Below are 19023 nucleotides of genomic sequence, written 5' to 3' on the forward strand. Positions count from 1 at the left end.
ACAGATACGGTATATCACACGGGTTCTCACCTTATTTGTGGTTTCAGAAACACTGATACTTTCATTTTCTTGTCCTTTCGGCAGAATTTCATCACAAATTGTCTAGACGCATTTTCACACTTTTACCAAAGAAGACCATGTGCGGTAGAACTATTAGTCATGTCAACAAATATAAATAAGAGCAGAATCAGGAACAGAATACCAGTGTGCATTTTCCTATTGTGACTTGTAGCCACATGGCATAAAGATTCGGCTTACATTTGGCAAAGCTTGCACAACACTTCTCTTGTGACCATCATGCTGTCTCTATTCAAAAGCATCAATGTTACCACATCATTTTTGAGTTTGTTTTGAACAATTAATGTTGCTTTTAGTCCCACTTGACCAATGTTGAAAGAATCCTGGAATCGTCAGAAACTAAACAGGCAGAGGGTCACGTACAGAAAATGGACTCTGGCACAACAAATAGCTTCTCTGCATCACTCAAGACCAATCAAGGCCAGTAATAACACTCCTGGACCACAGCAGACAATGGAAATTACTCTGTATAAGTAAAGGTTCTTGTATATTTTGCCAGTGATATCACTGCCTCCTCTGGGAGTATGTGGTGTGCAGGGAGGAGGTGGAGGATTTGGAACATCTCCTATATGGGTGCCCCGTCTCCTGTTTGCCACACAGGCCTGCTCCAGCACTGCCTGAATTATGATATGGGTTTGGGTGATGAATGGATGTGGTTTTGGTTTTTTGGAATTTTACAAAAAAACCAAAAGAACATAAGTGTAACCTAATCAACATTGTACACACACTAGCCAGACATCCATCTTTCTGGGTGGGAATTTTACACTGTATGAAAGCAAAATGGTTTATGAATGGAAGCTGTTCTGTAACTTATTAAAGACACCATAAAACTGTACATTGCCATAAATAGCATAAATGAGTTTTTGAATGCATTTATTGGGAAAGGCAATTACTCCCCCAAGGAATGCGGTGGAGTTATGTGATGATCGACATACGTTTGTCCTTCTGTTAATCCATTTCTCTCTGCACAACATCACTCAAAAACAGACTAAGGGATTTGGATGAAACTTTCAGGGAAGGTCAGAAATGACACAGCGACCACCTCAATAGATCTTGGCAGTGATGCGCTGTATGATTAGCACTCACAAGAGAAAAAACAATTAACATTTAATTTCAAAATGTATATTTGAATTCCTTTGTTTGAATTTCAACTGATTTAAGTGTGTTTTTGTGTGTCATCAAGTTTATTTGGTTGTATTGTGTTTGGCTTGTAACTAATTTCTATGCTAATACTGGATTATTACTATGTTACCAGAAGTTACTGCAAAGCTGTATCTTTTCCATTTCTGTTTTAATTACAAATGTAAATCTAATTAGAGAAAATATTACAATTTTTTTTATATACTTTTGATAAGAAAAGCACTCACAGAGCACAGTAGTCCGCCAAGGCTGCTTAGTCGTATCATTTCTGACGGATGAAATCTTAAATAAAAAATTACCTTGCGTTGAGCGCAGGTATGCGTTATTGCATGACCTAAATATGTAGCAGGTGGTAGGAACTGATGGGACTCGGAAACACCCTCACAATTTAATCAATTGTTCCTTGTATAATTTCCGACGGATAATTACCGATAAGTCTGCACCAGTGGATTTGTAGTAGGATTGCAATCATGTGACCATCAGCAGGCAACTGACATAGCGTTCACTTGTTGTCATAGTTACAGTGACACCGTGCCGCTATCTTTCAATGATAGGGAAATCCTTAGCAAATCTGTTGAACCTGACTATAAGCTGCATCACTGCCAAAATCTAATAAGGTAGTCCTTGTGTCATTTCTGACCTTCCCTGAAAATTTCATCCAAACCAGTTATTCTGTTTTTGAGCAATATTGTGCGCAGACAAACGTACGCAGATTGTCACAGAACTCCAGAGCTGATGAGAAAAAGACAGTGCTCACAGGAGCAGCCTCTGTGACTTGTGACTCTATAACTTCATCACTGAGCTCTTGTTTTATATTGACACTATCTGAGGTTTTCATTTTTTGGCTGTAAGATGTCAGCAAAGGTGCAAAAATATGAATATCAGGTCAAATGTGAGACGTGGCAGGTGCTTGATGACAACACGTGAGACAGGATAAGCTGCACCTCCAGTTGCTGTTTAGCGGATGATAGCTTCATAAAAGACATGCAAGGTGGGGAACCTTTTATGATGGTCGCTATTCAAAGTGTTATAAATATGTAGCTCCCATTCACGGCCCCATTCACTGATTCAGCCCCAAATAGCAGTTTCCTGATTTTATCCATTGTACCGCACTAAAGTAGGAGAGGCCTGTATCCTGTGTGAACTACAAAGTTAATTGCATACAATTGAAAGGTGCGCCGCTTTAATTGTTCTATGGGGAAACACAGGGCCCAGAGGTATAGAAAACACCCATTTCCATAAAATCATTAGTCATTTACCAAGAAAAAGGCCCACTATGGAATACAGACAAGCCTGTTAAGTGTTCTGCAAAAAACCTGACGCCATTAAAGCAAATGGGAGATGACAGGAGACTTGGCCCACAGTAGATGGAGCAAGTCAGGCCAACGCATAGGTGTGCACATACACACACACATACCATGATTTACTGTGAGCGTTAGCAACTCCACTGTAGCCTGAGGGATGTGTCTGGGCACCGAGTACCATAGGGCCAATGTCTGAACCACAAGTGGCCCAGTCAAATCTTTACACAGTCATAAACACGCCTGCATTAGCAACAGCTAGTTAAAATCATTCCATGAACTAACGCGCTAGCCTTGTATGGCACAACACTCTGCAACAATAATTAAATTACCTTACTTTATTTGTATCTGCTCCTGTGTAAGCGGGTGGCAAAGTTGGTCTTTCAGTGCTCACTTTAGCTGAGATTTGAATATGTCAGTGCTTACATTATTGTCACCAGAGGATGAATCCTACCAACTTTGGTGATCTGCTGACTTTTCCTCTAGTGCCACCATGAGGTTAATGTTTTATTGAAAGACAAGCAAAACTAAAACAAATAACTAACACTATTGGAATTCTGTTTACTGAGAGTTAGAAAATGTTTGCATGCTAACACAAGATGGAAAACAAGATTGCATGGTAAACATCATTTTACACTTACTGACATTTGCATTTACAGTCGCTCAACTGTCAACCATGCTATTTGTCAATACAGTAGCTATAGCGGGTTACCTTTCAGATGATTTTTTTTTAATCTTGTGTGAGGCATTTTGCAATTTTGTAGGTGCCATAAATGTGAAAATAGTTCATTTCAGGCACAGTGGGGCATAATTTCATGCGTTTCCAATGCCAGTACTGAGTTAGGGCCATTTTAATTACAACTTCTTACTGATTTTCGACAAATCTCTTTCGTCCTTAATCGGGATAAACTTTCCAGGGCATCAGATTTGAATGCTATCCTATCTACAGTTGTAACAATCAATTAGCCGATATTTTAAGAATGAATCGTTAGTATGAGTATTTCTTGGAGAAAAATCAGTTTTTTAAAAAATCCGATGCCAGCTTTTTAAATTAGTCTTTTTTCCTGGTTTACTTCCTTACATGTGACAGTAAGGTGAAAACAAAACATTAAAAGACGTCATCTTAGCCTTTGAGAAACATTGATCAACATTTTTCACTATTTTCTGACATTTTATTAACCACACAACTACCCGATGAATCAAGAGAAATGACCACTAAATGAATTATCCATATTTACGGCTCTTGCAGTCAAACAACCTATTATGATTTTAATTAGAGGTGATAGCAAAACTAAGAATTTGACTAAGCATTACTACGGGCCCATTTTACGATCAACAAGTACTGGAATTTTGATAGTTCTAAGATATCACTGAATCACCAGCACTCACCCATGAGAAGCAGATGTGCTAGGGGCAGAAAACACACACGCAGCCACACATTCGGTGTTATACATATGCTCATACTGCCCATTATATGCTCCCCAGGTACCAGCTTCACTTAACAGCAATGACATTTACACTCATGGCCTCTGGAGTAATTTACACAGCTTTGGCATTATTCACAGCTGGTTTACTGTTCCATGCAGTAGACTGATTTAATAGCGCTCAAAAGTAGGGTGGCACCAGGGCTACTTAGCACTGTGTATTAGCAAGACTGCAGGTCCCAATAAAACACAGACCCCTGTTTCATGAACTGTACATTGACCCCTTAATAACCTGCTTAAATAAACTCACACCTCCGCGCTGATAATGAACTGGTCCATGTAGGAGTATATTAGTGGTCAGGTCCAACTGAAAGTAGCAGGGGCATTTGGCCAAGACAATAAAATATATGTGCAAAAAATATATCCCAGGGCCCTGCAAATGTTGGGCAATTAAAATGGAAATGTAGCATGGGTATTTACAGCCAATGAGCGAGCCCACAGTGGGTGCTAGAGGGATGCAGACAGAGACTGGGAGGGGGGCGGCTGACAAGACACAGTGGCAGTGTACAACATGATTTAGATACTGTGAGTGAGACTGCAGGCCTGTAATCCTGAAGGCACAGAACCAGAGAGAGACGGAGCAAAGAAGAAGGGGCAAGCTCTGGGAATGAGAGACCAGGAAGGCCACAGAAAAAGAATGAGTCTGTGACAGGCGGCAAAAAACAGGGAGTGACAGCAAAAAGAGTGATAGAGAGACACAAAAGCACAGAGAGATAGAAAGCGAGAGAGACTGCGAGATGGAGCGCAAGCGGCCAGACATGCAGGCAGACTGTCCGTCTCTGGTTTGTGGGAATGCGGTAAAGACACAGTAGTAGGCAGGGTCCCGGCTCTGAAATTAGAGAGTGGCGCTAAGAGAAGGGAGCCAGAGCCAAAGGCCGTCTGGGAGCTGCCAGGGGCTGCATCCCCAGCGCACTGCCGAAACATGATTTACTGCTGGGCTGCACTACAAACAGCACACTGCTCCTGGTGCGCTATCTAGCTCGCAGCAGCACACCACCCGTTGCATGCTATCGAGTTCACAAAGCTATAAAGATACCACATCAACGGTGGGAAGTGTCGATGTGAGAAAGACCAGTACAGCTCGGTGCGGCAGGGAGGTGCAGGGAGTCGAAGAAAGGCTGTTGGAACACGAGCGAGCCCGAAAATAGTTAAAAAAAAAAAAAAAAGTGTGTTAAATAACCACAGTGGGTTGCACTGGTGTAGGCATGTTGCAACAGGTTTCGGTCAGGAGATTAAACACAATACTGGATGCTTATTAGACCGCAAAACACTGCATAACCATTTCCACTCCTGTGACAAATAAGCACTGGAAAGTTGTTACAATGACTGTCATTTTACTTTGTCCTTCAAGGTAAATAGAATAATTACAACGTTCATGTCAGAAGGTATTTTACCTGGAATGTGTCCTTACAGTTATTGTACTGGGCAGGATGGGATGACATGACACTGCAGCAAAAGTTAAACCAGGTTCAAAAGTATTGCTGAGGCATCCTATGCTCCTTATGTCAGGGCCCCCGATAGGTCAGCACAGTGGTGTCATTAGGTCATTTTTTCACTGCAAGAACTCAGGATTTTTGTGACTGCAGGACTTGCCCCAGTAGAACCTCTTTTAGTGATGTTTTTGGGGAATGAAAAACTACCTCCTCTGGTGTAGGTACTTCTGAAAGGCCCTGAAAAATTACCGAGCAGGGCTCTACAATTCTACAATTTTATTTAGCAGATGCTTTTATCCAAAGCGACATCCATCTGAGAGTAGATACAACACAAGCAAGGATCTTGTCAGGAGAAAACAACCTGGATAAGTGCCATGAAACAAGTTCAAGTGTGATAATAGGACTGGGGTGCCTAGAGGCAGTGTGAATGTAATGATGTCTGGTTAAATTCAGGAAACAACTGCAAGAAGTGCACACAGGTGTCACTATCAGCAGCGTAAAATTTACCATATAGTTGAACAGAACAAACAACGAGCAGAAACCATCTTGGTTCTCTTTAATGTTCTATTTCATACATGCACATGGAACTGGAGTCACTTTCAGTAACTACTATTTGTTGTTTCAGTGTGTTCGAATTTGAGATTGCGTTCGAAGCATCGCTCTAGTGAATCCTCTACCGCAGTGGAAACAAAAAGGCTGAAAAGACCGATTAGGAGGCCGCTCTAGTAAACATTCGTTCCACCTCGCGGCTGCCCCGAGGTCATGCAGTGGAAAAGCACCTATTGAAAGGAATAAAGGGGATGCAGTTTTGACACAGCACTAACGTCAATCGAAAGAGGGTGCTAAAGAAAGCCGTGTAGCACTGGGGGATGCCGGTCTGTAGAGGAAAATGAACACTGACCCCTTGGCAAAAAGAACATTTCCTTTTCATGGTGAACAAAAAATTCCTTTCACTCCCACAATGCTGTGCAATCACACGTACTCAGATACATCTTTTACACACTGATTTCTACAATCAGCGCAAAGACATCTGTGAAAGACAAAATTCTGAGAACAAGATTTAATCGGAAAAGGAAAACAGGAGGAACTGCTAAGTTGTTGTGTTGCTGCAGCTATCGCAAGCCAAGTCCAGACATGCAGGGAGATTCTGTGTGCGCTTGTCTGCAGCGTCGGGTACTCAGAGTATGACCACTGCGCTGAAGCTGTGGGTTCCAGGTTTTTGTGTGTACGTGCGTGTCCATGTGTGTGTGTGCATGCGCTTCCTTTGCCAAGTTTCCTCTCTTTGTTTAGACCGGTCCGGTCAGTCTGGCTCCCCGCTGAGCACACAGCGGCCAAATACACACATATATCAAAACACGGCACAACAACAGACATGGTGCTCTCAGGGTAGAGAGGTGCTGGGAATGGGAGCAGAGGGGAGTTTAGAGAAAGACAGAGTGGCGTCCATATGAGAAAACAGAGAGCGAGAGAGAGAGAGAGAGGGGGAACAGATAAAAGGAAAGAGACTGTTGGACAAGGGGAGGTGGGATAGAAGCACATGGGTGAGTCTCTTTAACAGTAAGAATTAATAAAGTGACCAGGGATACAGAGCTGATCATTTTAGAATCAAAAATAAATAATAGTCAAATCTTAACACTGTTGTTTAAAGGGAATTTTCATCCTCCACAAATTGAGATCTAGACAAGCTTGGAGCTTAATGCTCTGCTGTAAATGTCAATGAAAAGTGACAGATCAATCCTCTATAAAAGCAGTGAGAAATGAACTTCCTTGTGCTGTTTTTCTGGCTGTAATTCCTTTCAGTACCAGTAATCTACTTGGTAAATCTGAGTGTGCTGTGGAAGTAACCAACATAATCTTGCATAAGGTTTCAAGTTTGCAAAAATTCCCCGTTTTAATGGGGCCAGCAAAGATCGAAGATATCTACTGTAGCTTTAAAACCTCTGAATCTTTCCAGGCAGATTACAGAGGCATAAAAAAAATAACCCCTCTTTCTACATTCAACTTAGTATGAAATAAAAACAATGGGAATCTCATTGCACTTTCAAGTTGAAATAATTAAAAAATCTCCTAAACATTTTTATGCTCATATGTGGTTGATAACATGCTGTTCAGCTTATTACAGCGTTCCTTGGTTTCAGGCTTTCACTCCTATGCATTAGGTCTGCTGCGATCGTAAAAGTAAAGATTTTTCTAGAGAAAATAACATCGCACACGGACACCCCAGAGAAAAGCCCGGGCTCTGAAAAGGAATTAGAGTGATATTTCCAACTGATGTGGGCTCAATTTGTTACAGCCAGAATCCAAAACTGAGAAAAACATGATTGAATACAAAAGGTTTATTGATGCACACGCTGCAAATCATTAATGGATTTAAGGCATGAAATTCTTTTTCCCCTTCTGCTCTCGTCTCCAGCCAGTCAATCTCTGAGCCATCCTGCGCTGGCTAAAAAGATAATGAAGCTGTTGAGAGCTGAGCTGAGGCCTTGCTGGATGGACAGCTCTGTGTGTGTGTGTGTGTGTGTGTGTGTGTGTGTGTGTGTGTGTGTGTGTGTGTGTGTGTGTGTGTGTGTGTGTGTGTGTGTGTGTGTGTCTACATTCGTGTGCTTGGATATCCACTTGTATTTTTGTATATGGTGTAATGTTTAATACGTATATACTTATTTATGTGCATGTGTGTTTACAGTACCAGGCCCTTGTCTCTAAAGCCCTGCACTGGCTCTGGATCGGACCAGTCTAAACACACACACACGCGCACTCACACACACTCCTGCCCCCCTCAGAGCAATGCTTTTAGAGACGTGGGGCCCTAAATGCCTTACAGATGGACTCCTAACAAACACAACACTCTGTCTCGGCCCTCAAGCATTCCCAGTATTTGGCCTTGCTGTAATTTACAACATACTTACCTAATTGAGATGCTATTAAGGTCAGAGCGTGGATTCTTCTGCGTACGCCTCATGCTAATGCGCATGATATAAGCGTGACACACAGCGCACTAATATAGAGGGGTGCAGCTAACCACAGAGTGAGTGTGATCTATGGTCCATGTAGTTTACTCAGGGCAACACGAGTAATGAATGACGTGTTGAGCAGACGTATCTGTGCAGGGCCGGAGGACACGTTAGAGGGTGTTCTCCTACACACTGCTGATGGTTTTAGACCCACGATCCCAAACAACTGAATAACACTTTGATGAATCAATTATGCTAAGCTAAATGTTGAACAAAAAGTGAATAATTACAGCCTTTCTGTTGGGTGGTGGCCATTTTTCTAATTTAATGGAAAGTCTTGATAAGTTCAGTGTTAATGAGACATTGAGCAAATTTAAAATTGAAACAAAATGTAAGTCACTTTTTAAAAAAAAAAAAAAAAAAAAACACAATTCCAGTGCTTAAAACTTAAACTGATAACATGGATGCATTTGCAGTGTCTATACAGATTATTTTCTAAAGTTTAAATAGTGAACTGGAATAAAAACATAGTATATGTATTTTAATGATACATTTATGTTTGCACAACTGGTTATGCAATGCCAGCCAATGACACATTTTGTGTAGTAGTAGCACAGTGCAGCATGGAACAATATTTTTTTAACCTTCTGAAACAATGCACAAAAAAGCGGCTGCCCTCAGCTCCACACAATAATTTCAGTTGTAAGTTCCGCCATCGGTCCAGGCTGCGACTCACTTCACAATATTGTTAAACCAGACCCGAGCTAAAAAAGCAAAAGCATGTTTTTTAAGCGGACTTTTACAGGCTATGTGAAAGCATACCGTTGTAATTTCCCTGCCCTTTCTGTCCATTGCTATGAGAAAAAAATCCTGTTCCTATAAAACTGGGAGAGATTTACCACAAGCAATGGGCTGACTACATCCTTAAACATGCAGCGAGCTCCCGTCTGAAAGGCCACGCTGAAGCCCAGAGACACTGGCCACTGTTTGAGCTTGTCATTTGGGTATTTTTCATCGAGTGTGCCTGACAGAAAGATAACACACTGTCACAGAGTGCTATCCATCTTCGTTTCCAAGTCACTCCTGGAGAATTCAATCTTGAGAGTGTGAGGTTAGACACTTTGGTGATTAATCAACTCAGCGCTCATGTGTGTGTGAGTGTATGTGTGCAGACTTATACGTGTCTTTGTCTGCTTGTGATAAATCACTGTCTAACCCCGTACAGGACGCACAATGCCCGAGCCCCCTTCAGCCCACCAAAGATAAATTCATCTTCAAGTGATGTGCTGACAATACTTGGACAGGAAAATTATTCTATCTTACTTACCCAGCTGCAGAATAAAGAGCAGTCAGAGTGGCAGATGCCCGGTGTTTTACAGGGGAAAGGGGAGTAAAAAGTGGGAATTTGTCAAAAAAAAAAAAGAAAAAGAAAAAAAAAGGAGCTGGAGGCTGACCAAGAGTGCGTATTGAGAAAGGCATGGGAACACGGTTCTGCGCACACAAACATTAGGGTACACAGTTGATGAATAATTCCTCAGAGCTGTTGGGAAACATCTTATTCAGAAGTTATTCAACTGTGACACAAGGCTTTCACTTTGTGTGTGATTAGGCTTACTATTATGAGCACCAAGCGAGAGGTGGCGCAACCCAGGGATTACACAACATTATGAAATATACGCAGTCATGCGAGACAAACAAAAGTGGAGATTCTGTTGCAAATGACTTGCAACTGACAAGTGAACTTTAACTACTTGAAGTTACAAAAACAAACGTCATTCATGTTGCAGTTTATCTTATATCTTTTAGTGTTTTGTATTGTGTTGTTTTGTTTTTATCCTCTGTGAGGCACTTTGTGTTACTCTACTGTATGAAAAGTGCCATATAAATAAAGTTGATTTGATTTGATTATAACACATCTGCTGACCCAAACGAACACTGAGGCACAGCTTAATTTGGCCACACGTTATTTGGCGTGTCGTTTTAGACAAAGGAATGATTTGAGAGAAAAGTTAAGAACAAATTTTGAGGGCTTTTAAATGACTTGATGTGGAGCACACCAGTAGGAAATCTGATATCAATCTTGCAAATTTGAGAATGTGTTTAAAATGTAAATATTCTGTATTTTTAAATTGATAAGTTTATTTTAATATAACAGTAAATTTAGAGTGTTCAACATTCTCAGTATGCCTAGTATTGTTAGAGCAACACTAATTTTATTTTCTTGTGGTTTATTCTAGTGGCCAATGACATATCAGCTACTGACATATTGTTCATCCCTATTTAATATGAACCAGGAGCACAAAAGAAATGTGGTAATCATTTACATACAGGCATGATGTTATTCAGTCGTGGCCATTTTGATATGAGTGTAGTTATAAAATCACCACCTTACACAAACATACAGCTAACATATTCAGCTCAACCGTGACAAAACTATCTGTTAGGAGTTACTAGAGCGTAACGGTGCAGGCCTATCCAGAGGAGTACCACTAAATGTGATTAAAATGTGAACTCACTGACCCAAGTAAAGGTCAGCAGGTTCATCCACCTGCTGCCTAAGGGAAAAAGGAAGGTCCTTTTTCCATAGAACAGGTGTGCTGGAACGCTAGAACCATCAAAACAAGAAACTCACATGACCAGAAAGAAGTGGCAGGTAATTGGCGGGTGCAGAGGTGAGGAAAGTAGTAATTATGAAGGACTGGTGACTCTCATTATTCCAGGCTTCTGCTGGTGATGTTGTGGCATCAATGCACGCGAATGCAGCTCTGATTATGAGTCAACAATGTGTTTGATTCCACACTGTTGGGGAGGAAAAGCAGCCTGAATTGTTCCACTGGTCGGTTCCCCAGTTAAGGCCCTCTCGGTTTAATTTTGCTGAATGCTGAGAAAGAAGAAGTAAAAGAGAGACACTAAAAGAGAAAGAGTGTTGTAGGTAGGGGAGGCATTTCTGAATACAGGTTTATGTTTCCAATCAAGAGATTGTGATCACAACATGTAGCCTGAAGCAAATGGGCTGTAACTCAACCACTGAGGGAGGTCTTAAGACTAGGAGTGTACTTTGGTTCAAGATCATTACTCCTCTCTCTTTAAGTCTTGCAAACATTAGAGAACAGCAGTGCTGATGAGTGCACGGAGACGGTAGGTCAAATGTTAAGGTAAGAGGGGGAAATCCTGAGCCTGAATGGAAAATAAGTGGCAGCAGAATGCATTGTTCTGTTATGGGGGAGTGGTCTTCATGTAAGAGCAACTTAGCTGTAAGGTTAGTACTAAGTTCAAAACATCATTTTCATGAGAGAAAAATACATGTCAGAGTGGATAAAGACAAACTTTTCCAAATCCACAAACATCATCGCACTTTCTAGTAATGCCACCGCTGAGACACACAGACAACAGATGTAACCACACACCAAAACTAACACATTTTATACCCTATGATTTGTGCAGGAAAAGACATTGTGACAGTTAGACAGGAAGGTAGACACCTTCACAATCCAACTGGTTCACCCATCCCTACAGGGATATGACATGGCATCACACTGGCGGCGGGGTTGTACCATACGTGCGTGACGCTTTGAGGATTCAAAACATGCACACGCCTAGTCACACCCATGGGCTTCAAAACATAGCTGTTTTGCCTATGACTTGCTGCATAAAGATTTTCCTCCTTAGCTCCCTAATGCCCCCAGTGCTATAATATTCCCTTATGGAAACATAAACATCTAAGAATTGTCACCAGCCAGTGTGCCGAGGATTACAGGAAAAATGGGATGACATGGAAAAACCTCAAAACTACCCACCCCGATCATAGGAAAAAACAAAAACAAAAAAACATTTATGCAAGTGCAGCTTAAGCCCGACACTGGATAGATGCTGATAAGGTGGCGACAGAGAGGAGGAGCTCGTTTGGCACACAGGCGGGATAAAGTGAGCCATCAAAAGATTCCACCACACGCATTCATCTGATAACAGAGACACAAGCTGGCAGAGTCGCACTCAGACACACACATTTCTGCTCATGAACACCGAAGGTAATCTAATCAGTTCATCTCACCTGCAGACAAAACACACACACACACACACACCGGAGTGTGCCTACCTTATCTTCTAGTCGGATCATTCGCGCCCCGATAGTCGGGTATTCTTTATCTTCCCCTTTTCCTGGTGAATGAAATGCACTTATAAAAAACATATATGCATACAAACATAAAAAGATTCTTTAAAAATACAAACATAATGTTATCATTTCTATTAGGAGCTCTAAAGTGTTACGATTCGTAGTAGAAATCTGTCATTCATTCATGTTTTACCACCACTTTGGTAATAAAGGTCACAGAGGCAGTTTACTATTGTAATGCATCCAGTAAATATCTGTGGGACAGAGTCATGTAAACAAATCCTAAACAGTGTTGGGAGGGTTTAGATTAAATCTAAACTCACTTAAACTTAGAGTAGTTGTAACTTAATAAGGATCCTGGCAATTCAGTCAGATAATTAGACTGGCTTGCCATTTTGTTTCACTTCATTCATTCAGCCTGACATCACATTCACTAATTTCATGTTGGGAGTAATAAGTGACATTTTCATCCCTTCAGTGATGTTTTTACTGCCATGAAAGCTGTTGTATTAGTCGCTATGAGCAGGGGGCTTTCAAACTAATCCAAGAAACGTGTTTTTCTCAGTCATTTGACAGCACAGTGACACACAGGGTACACAGATTACTTATACACATGAACACACGCATACAAACATAACCACATGCAAACAGAGACATAAGCACACACGTAAGGGACCTCTCTTTCTCTTGTATTTAGTCTGGCACCGCTTGGTGTATGTGTGAGTTATAAACACAGGGATGCAGTACGGGCTGTCTATCAGATGGAGACTGTTGTGTTTTCTGTGTATTTACCTGGAAGAAACATTCCTGGCTTCCCCAGAGTGCCGTCCAGCCTGGGGAGAAGACAGACGAACTTACACAGAGAAAGGTAAAAACACTGGCCAGACGCACAGGAGATTCAGTTAGGTAAACAGAACTTAATTCCAGCTCATGAGCAAAACTGAACAATAATAAGCCGATTTATAGTTCCAATAAAATTAAACAAATGGCATCAGCCTGAACAGTATTTATACACCATTGCTTTCAAATAAAACCCACATGCAAGTTTTAAAGGGATGAATAAATGAATGCTATGTACTTACTGAAATGTCAAGCTTTGAAAATAAACAATGAAACTTGCACGAAGTAGACATTTGGACAGTCATTAACAAATTTACCGAAGCAGTGAAAGCATTTAAATAAAGCACGCACTGTAAAACATACTGGTCTTTTAACCACCAAAAGTAAGAATGGATTTTTTTAAACAACAGTAATCACATGTCTGGGATTATCTTCTATTTATACGGCTGATTCATCTGATGCAGCACAGTTTGTCTACCTTTTTCTGCATAAGTTCTTATAAAAGACCTTAGATATTATGAAAAACACAACAGAATTTAGTAAAATTGTTACTTCAATTCTATTAAGTTTAATAAACTTTCAAATAACCTTTTCATGATTTTCTGTGACTGTATGATGCTCCTTTATGAGGTTCAGCTGATGTACTTGGATAAATCGGATTCAGTGCATTAGCTGTAATTGACCTCCTACATGGCTGAATGTTGTGTGGTGAAAAAATATATAATCGCTTTTCAAAAAAAGCAGACAAAATTTGAGGGAAAAGGACCAAGGGTTTCACTTTTGTGAGGACTGTACTTCATTAAAGCGAAATACAGCACAACAAAGAGGAACAAATGAGAGACCATTGAGGCCCAGATCTGTCAAATGAACAGTAGGAACATCGGAAAATGTGTTGTAGGCGTATGATAAAGTCTAAATGATAGAAACTGTTGGCAGTCGCACAACTACTTACAGCTGAAGAAAACACATTTGAGGATGACAGTTTTCTTTACAGCTAGCGAGAGTCAAGGGAAAGTTGTGTATAAGACAACATGGAAAAATGAAGAAGGCAGGTTGAACTTGATCTATTCCGAGAACGAGATGCGTGTTTTGTTTTGCAAATTCTTCCTTCTCCTTGTGACTTCACAGTGGAGGTGCGAACAATGAGAAAAAATGTTTGAAACACAAAGCCAGAGACATAAAGAGAAGAAAGAGCACAAATCAAAGTCAAAGACGCCACCTTCTCTGCAGCTCCTTGATCCGAACCATCATGTTGAGGTGACCCTGGGAATACTGCTCGATCACATCTCGCACATCATAGGGCTTCCGCGCTTGCTGTGGATCCACGCACGCACGCACACACACATGCACATACACACAGAAAAACATGGGCACACACACAGTGTGACACAAAAGCCATTGTCAACCACAGCCTCTGTTGCTCGGTCCCCGAAAACATCCCCAACCCCCTTGGGTGCAAAGGGTTCATTGTTAACTCAATGTGTGTGTCTCTGTGTGTGTACGTACCGACAAGTGCATGGTCATGTAGAAAGCAATCGTGTTACGATCCTTTCACAGCTTTGTTTGGTGTGACGTTGATACAAGGAGCATCAGAAAGAACCCACTGAACTCTTTAGGGTACCCTCAGTACACACACACACACACACACACACACACACACACACACACACACACACACACACACACACACACACACACACACACACACACACACACACACACACACACACACACACACACACACACACACACACAACTAGCCTCGGCAGCTGAGATCACTTAGGCCATAATTGAAAACATGTAGCGCACTTGGAATCAGTAAGAATATAGGAACCATTCCTAATAACATGTAGCACGGATACGATGGCCAGAGCCTCTCCAACATTTATTTTAAACCGAAATATTTAATTACATAATTTTTCACACTAAATTTTGCTGAATTCCCTCCAATATGAGTCGATAATTTGTTGTGTGTGTGTGTGTGTTTTGTGTGTGCAGTACAGTAAGTGAATTCCTACTGTAGCCCCAGAGACAGGTTAGTAGATTTCCCATGATACTACCCCTGAACTGAAGTGAGCACAAAGAAGACATGCAGGTGCAAGTTTCAGGCATTTACGCACAAACACACACACGCACACACACACGGCAGCGCTGCAGCTGATATATGCCCTTGAGGCTCCCCCTCCTCTTCCTGTATAACCACACAACACACTTCTCTCACTCCCTCTCGCACTCTTGATCTGTCTTTCTCTTTATCTGTCACCCCTCCCTTGCTCTCCTTAACTCCGTGGTGATTCTCTCTCTGGATTTCCCTTTGCTTACCTGAAATTTCCTCCTGGCAACGAAGTACTGCATTCTGCGGAGGACTTTTACCGCCGACTGCTGCTCATGGGACAGCCTGGAACAGAAAGAGAGGCTGATTTAAATTAAAAGAAAAACACAAATATACAAATATTTGTTTCTTTGTTGCAAAATGTGAAGTGGCTTATTCCGGAGAAGCTGAGCTATAAAAACTCAGAAATCATTCCATTTGACCCATGCTGCATTTGAGACTGAAGGACGATGAGTTCACTGTGCAACAGTAAAAGGCTGTGACAGAAGAACACAGACATTTTGATATATGCCTTCATATTAAAAAAATACACATTTATCCTATAAGTGCATGTACATTCTTTATCTCCCTATCAGTGCTTGCCTTTTTGCTCGTAACTGTAAATCCGCAACTTTGTGCAAAAGCGAGAGAGAAGAAAACCAGACTCAGTTTGCATCGAGAGGACTCCCAAAACACAAGTCCCTCAGCTCGAAGCAGCACATCTGTGTCAACACAAAGGAGAACCCACTGTTATGGAGCTTAACACTGAAACAAAAACCACTGGATGCAAACACCACACACAAACTCATACTTGCGTACCGTAGTGACTGTATGGCATGCACTTGTGTTTGTTTTTTCAGGGAGGCGCTCTGTGCACTGGTGCTCATTTGGTTTACTTGTCAGAAAACGCTGAAATCTGTCCTTGCATGTTCCGTGTGCAACTGCAGCATGTTTGGATGAGTAAAAATAGATCATGTGGAGAGAAATTTCACTAGTTTGTGAGATTGAAAACGGACAAACAGATGGGCAATCTTGTCTTGGAAGGTCTTCAAACTCTCAGGAGTCCAGCATTCCAAGAGTTAAGTCAGATTGTAATGCAAGGGATACTGTTGTATTATATTTTCAAGGGTACTGAGGGGCCTCCAAAGATACCCTTTATGTGTCATATTTGTTACACAGCAGTGGATGACTTTTAGAAATGCTTGGCGACTCTCTGCATGAAATGTAGGCTGTTACCACTGTACTGTGGTCCTATCATCAGGTTTTGATGGTAAAACCTCTTTTTAAAATGAATTATATGACATTTAATGTATGCACTTTCCTATGAATCACTGTGAAATGCCTCAAATATAAACACAGAGTCAGATCCATTTTTGGTTGAAAGATAATCTTCAAAGTGTGTGGATGAGTTGAAGACTAAGCACAATCAGCTCCAGGCGCCAGAACATCAGAGGTGCAAGTGCTAAGAAAAAGTCTGCTCCAATGCATCAGTTTTACTTGAATACCGACAAGTACCAGCCCTGCTTGTTCAGGTTTCTGTGTATTTGAATGCTGAAGAACCGTTATGCTTGGTAAAAATTAAAAATTGCTGACCTAATTCTGGGCTGCACAGTGACATAGTGGTTAGCACTTTCGCCTTGCAGCAAGAAGATCCCCGGTTCAAATCCCGGGGTGGGCCTGGGATCTTTCTGCACCGAGTTTGCATGTTCTCCCTGTGCATGCGTGGGTTTTCTCCGGGCACTCCGGCTTCCTCCCACAGTCCAAAAATATGCTGAGGTTAAAAGATAACTCTAAATTGCCCGTAGGTGTGAATGTGAGCTTGATTGTTTGTCTGTATATACAGATTGGCGACCTGTCCAGGGTGTCCCCTGCCTTCGCCCGAGTCAGCTGGGATAGGCTCCAGCAACTCCCACGACCCTAGTGAGGATAAAGCAGTGTATAGAGAATGGATGGATTATCTAATTCTGACACAAAGTGAGATAAAAATGCATGATTCATGATAATTTATTGGTCTTGATCTTTAGATTTAAAAAAATACAGTTGGTATTTTCTGAATGGGCAGGCTTTTACTTGTCCATTTCTCTATCAATCCTTTATTTCATGTTCAGTAGGTTTCATAAACGGGTGAACTTTGAGCCATCTTTTGCTATCCGAGACATCAAAGTTAAGCTGGTGAGCGGTAGGATGGTGTGTGTGTGTGTGTGTGTTCGTTCTTGTACTTGCTACATGGTGAGGACTATTTTCTGCATTTAACTATCAAAGTGAGGACATTTTTACAAAGTGAGGACATTTTGGCCGGTCCTCACTTTGAAACAGCCATGTTTGAGGGTGAAGACTTGTTTTTAGAGAACAGGTATGAATTGAGGTTTGGTTAGGGTTAGGGTAAGGATTAAGTTTAGGCAATCAGTTGTGATGGTTAAGGTTAGGGTAAGGCTCTAGGAAATGCATTACGCTTATGATGTCCTCACTAAGATAGAAGTACAAATGTGTGTGTGTGTGTGTGTGTGTGTGTGTGTGTGTGTGTGTGTGTGTGTGTGTGTGTGTGTGTGTGTGTGTTCTTGTACTTGCTACATTGTGAGAACCATTTTCTGCATTTAACTATCAAAGTGAGGACATTTTTACAAAGTGAGGACATTTTGGCCGGTCCTCACTTTGAAACAGCCATGTTTAAGGGTGAAGACTTGTTTTTAGAGAACAGGTATGAATTGAGGTTTGGTTAGGGTTAGGGTAAGGATTAAGTTTAGGCAATCAGTTGTGATGGTTAAGGTTAGGGTAAGGCTCTAGGAAATGCATTACGCCTATGGATGTCCTCACTAAGATAGAAGTACAAACATGTGTGTGTGTGTGTGTGTGTGTGTGTGTGTGTGTGTGTGTGTGTGTGTGTGTGTGTGATTGTGTGTGTGAGTGTGTGTGTGTGTGTGTGATTGTGTGTGTGTGTGTGTGTGTGTGGATTGACAGCAACCTGACGTCAACAGATCTGTGCCGCAGAGATTTAGGAGAAGAAAAGGGGATGGAAAACAATCAGGTGCAACTACAAATACTCGAATACTTCTTTCTTTTACACACACACACGTCAAGCGCAAATGCAGTTCGACAATGCACTTGATGTTTGTATGTGTGCGTGCGTGTGTATCTTAAGTGCTCTTGGCCTTATATTTGTGAGTGCAGACAGAGATAAGTTCCTCTCCAGCCCTTCAAACAGTAGAAGAATAACTCCATTCTTATGTAAAAGCCAGCGCTTTGTGTACATGGGTTATGGCTGCGTGTGTTTGCGTGCTGTTTTGACCACTTCCCTCCAGCTACATCCCAGTCAGAGCAGACATGTCCACACGCACATACCCACCCTTGACACACAGAAACACACACCCCTCCCCAAACAAGGGTCTTTGTGGAGTCAACAAGTCGCTCTGAGGTCTTAATTAGGCAGAGGGACAACAAAAGGACTTAGACAATGCGTTGACATGGGACCATAAAACATGAACATCAAAGGCTGTCAGGCTGTTGTCTTTTTTCCTGCCCTCCATGCGTGGCCTGCCCAAGCTATAGGAGGAAATGCACACAAACAATACCAAACATAAAGAGCATGAGGC

The 19023-nt window shown here is 41.5% G+C and overlaps 1 protein-coding gene across 1 annotated transcript in view; it reads right to left on the reverse strand.

The window, feature by feature from the left end:
* kcnq1.2 (potassium voltage-gated channel, KQT-like subfamily, member 1.2) overlaps window positions 1-19023 on the reverse strand; it is a 173494-nt gene that overhangs the window by 49683 nt on the left and 104788 nt on the right. Inside the window, exons 14-17 of the mRNA XM_022196591.2 lie at window positions 15664-15739; window positions 14561-14655; window positions 13294-13334; window positions 12484-12545 (exon numbers count right to left, since the gene is read on the reverse strand). Coding sequence (XP_022052283.1) covers window positions 12484-12545; window positions 13294-13334; window positions 14561-14655; window positions 15664-15739 — 274 coding nt within the window. The remainder of the gene's footprint in view (window positions 1-12483; window positions 12546-13293; window positions 13335-14560; window positions 14656-15663; window positions 15740-19023) is intronic.

Source organism: Acanthochromis polyacanthus, chromosome 8 (assembly GCF_021347895.1).
Source record: "Acanthochromis polyacanthus isolate Apoly-LR-REF ecotype Palm Island chromosome 8, KAUST_Apoly_ChrSc, whole genome shotgun sequence".
NCBI lineage: Eukaryota > Metazoa > Chordata > Actinopteri > Pomacentridae > Acanthochromis > Acanthochromis polyacanthus.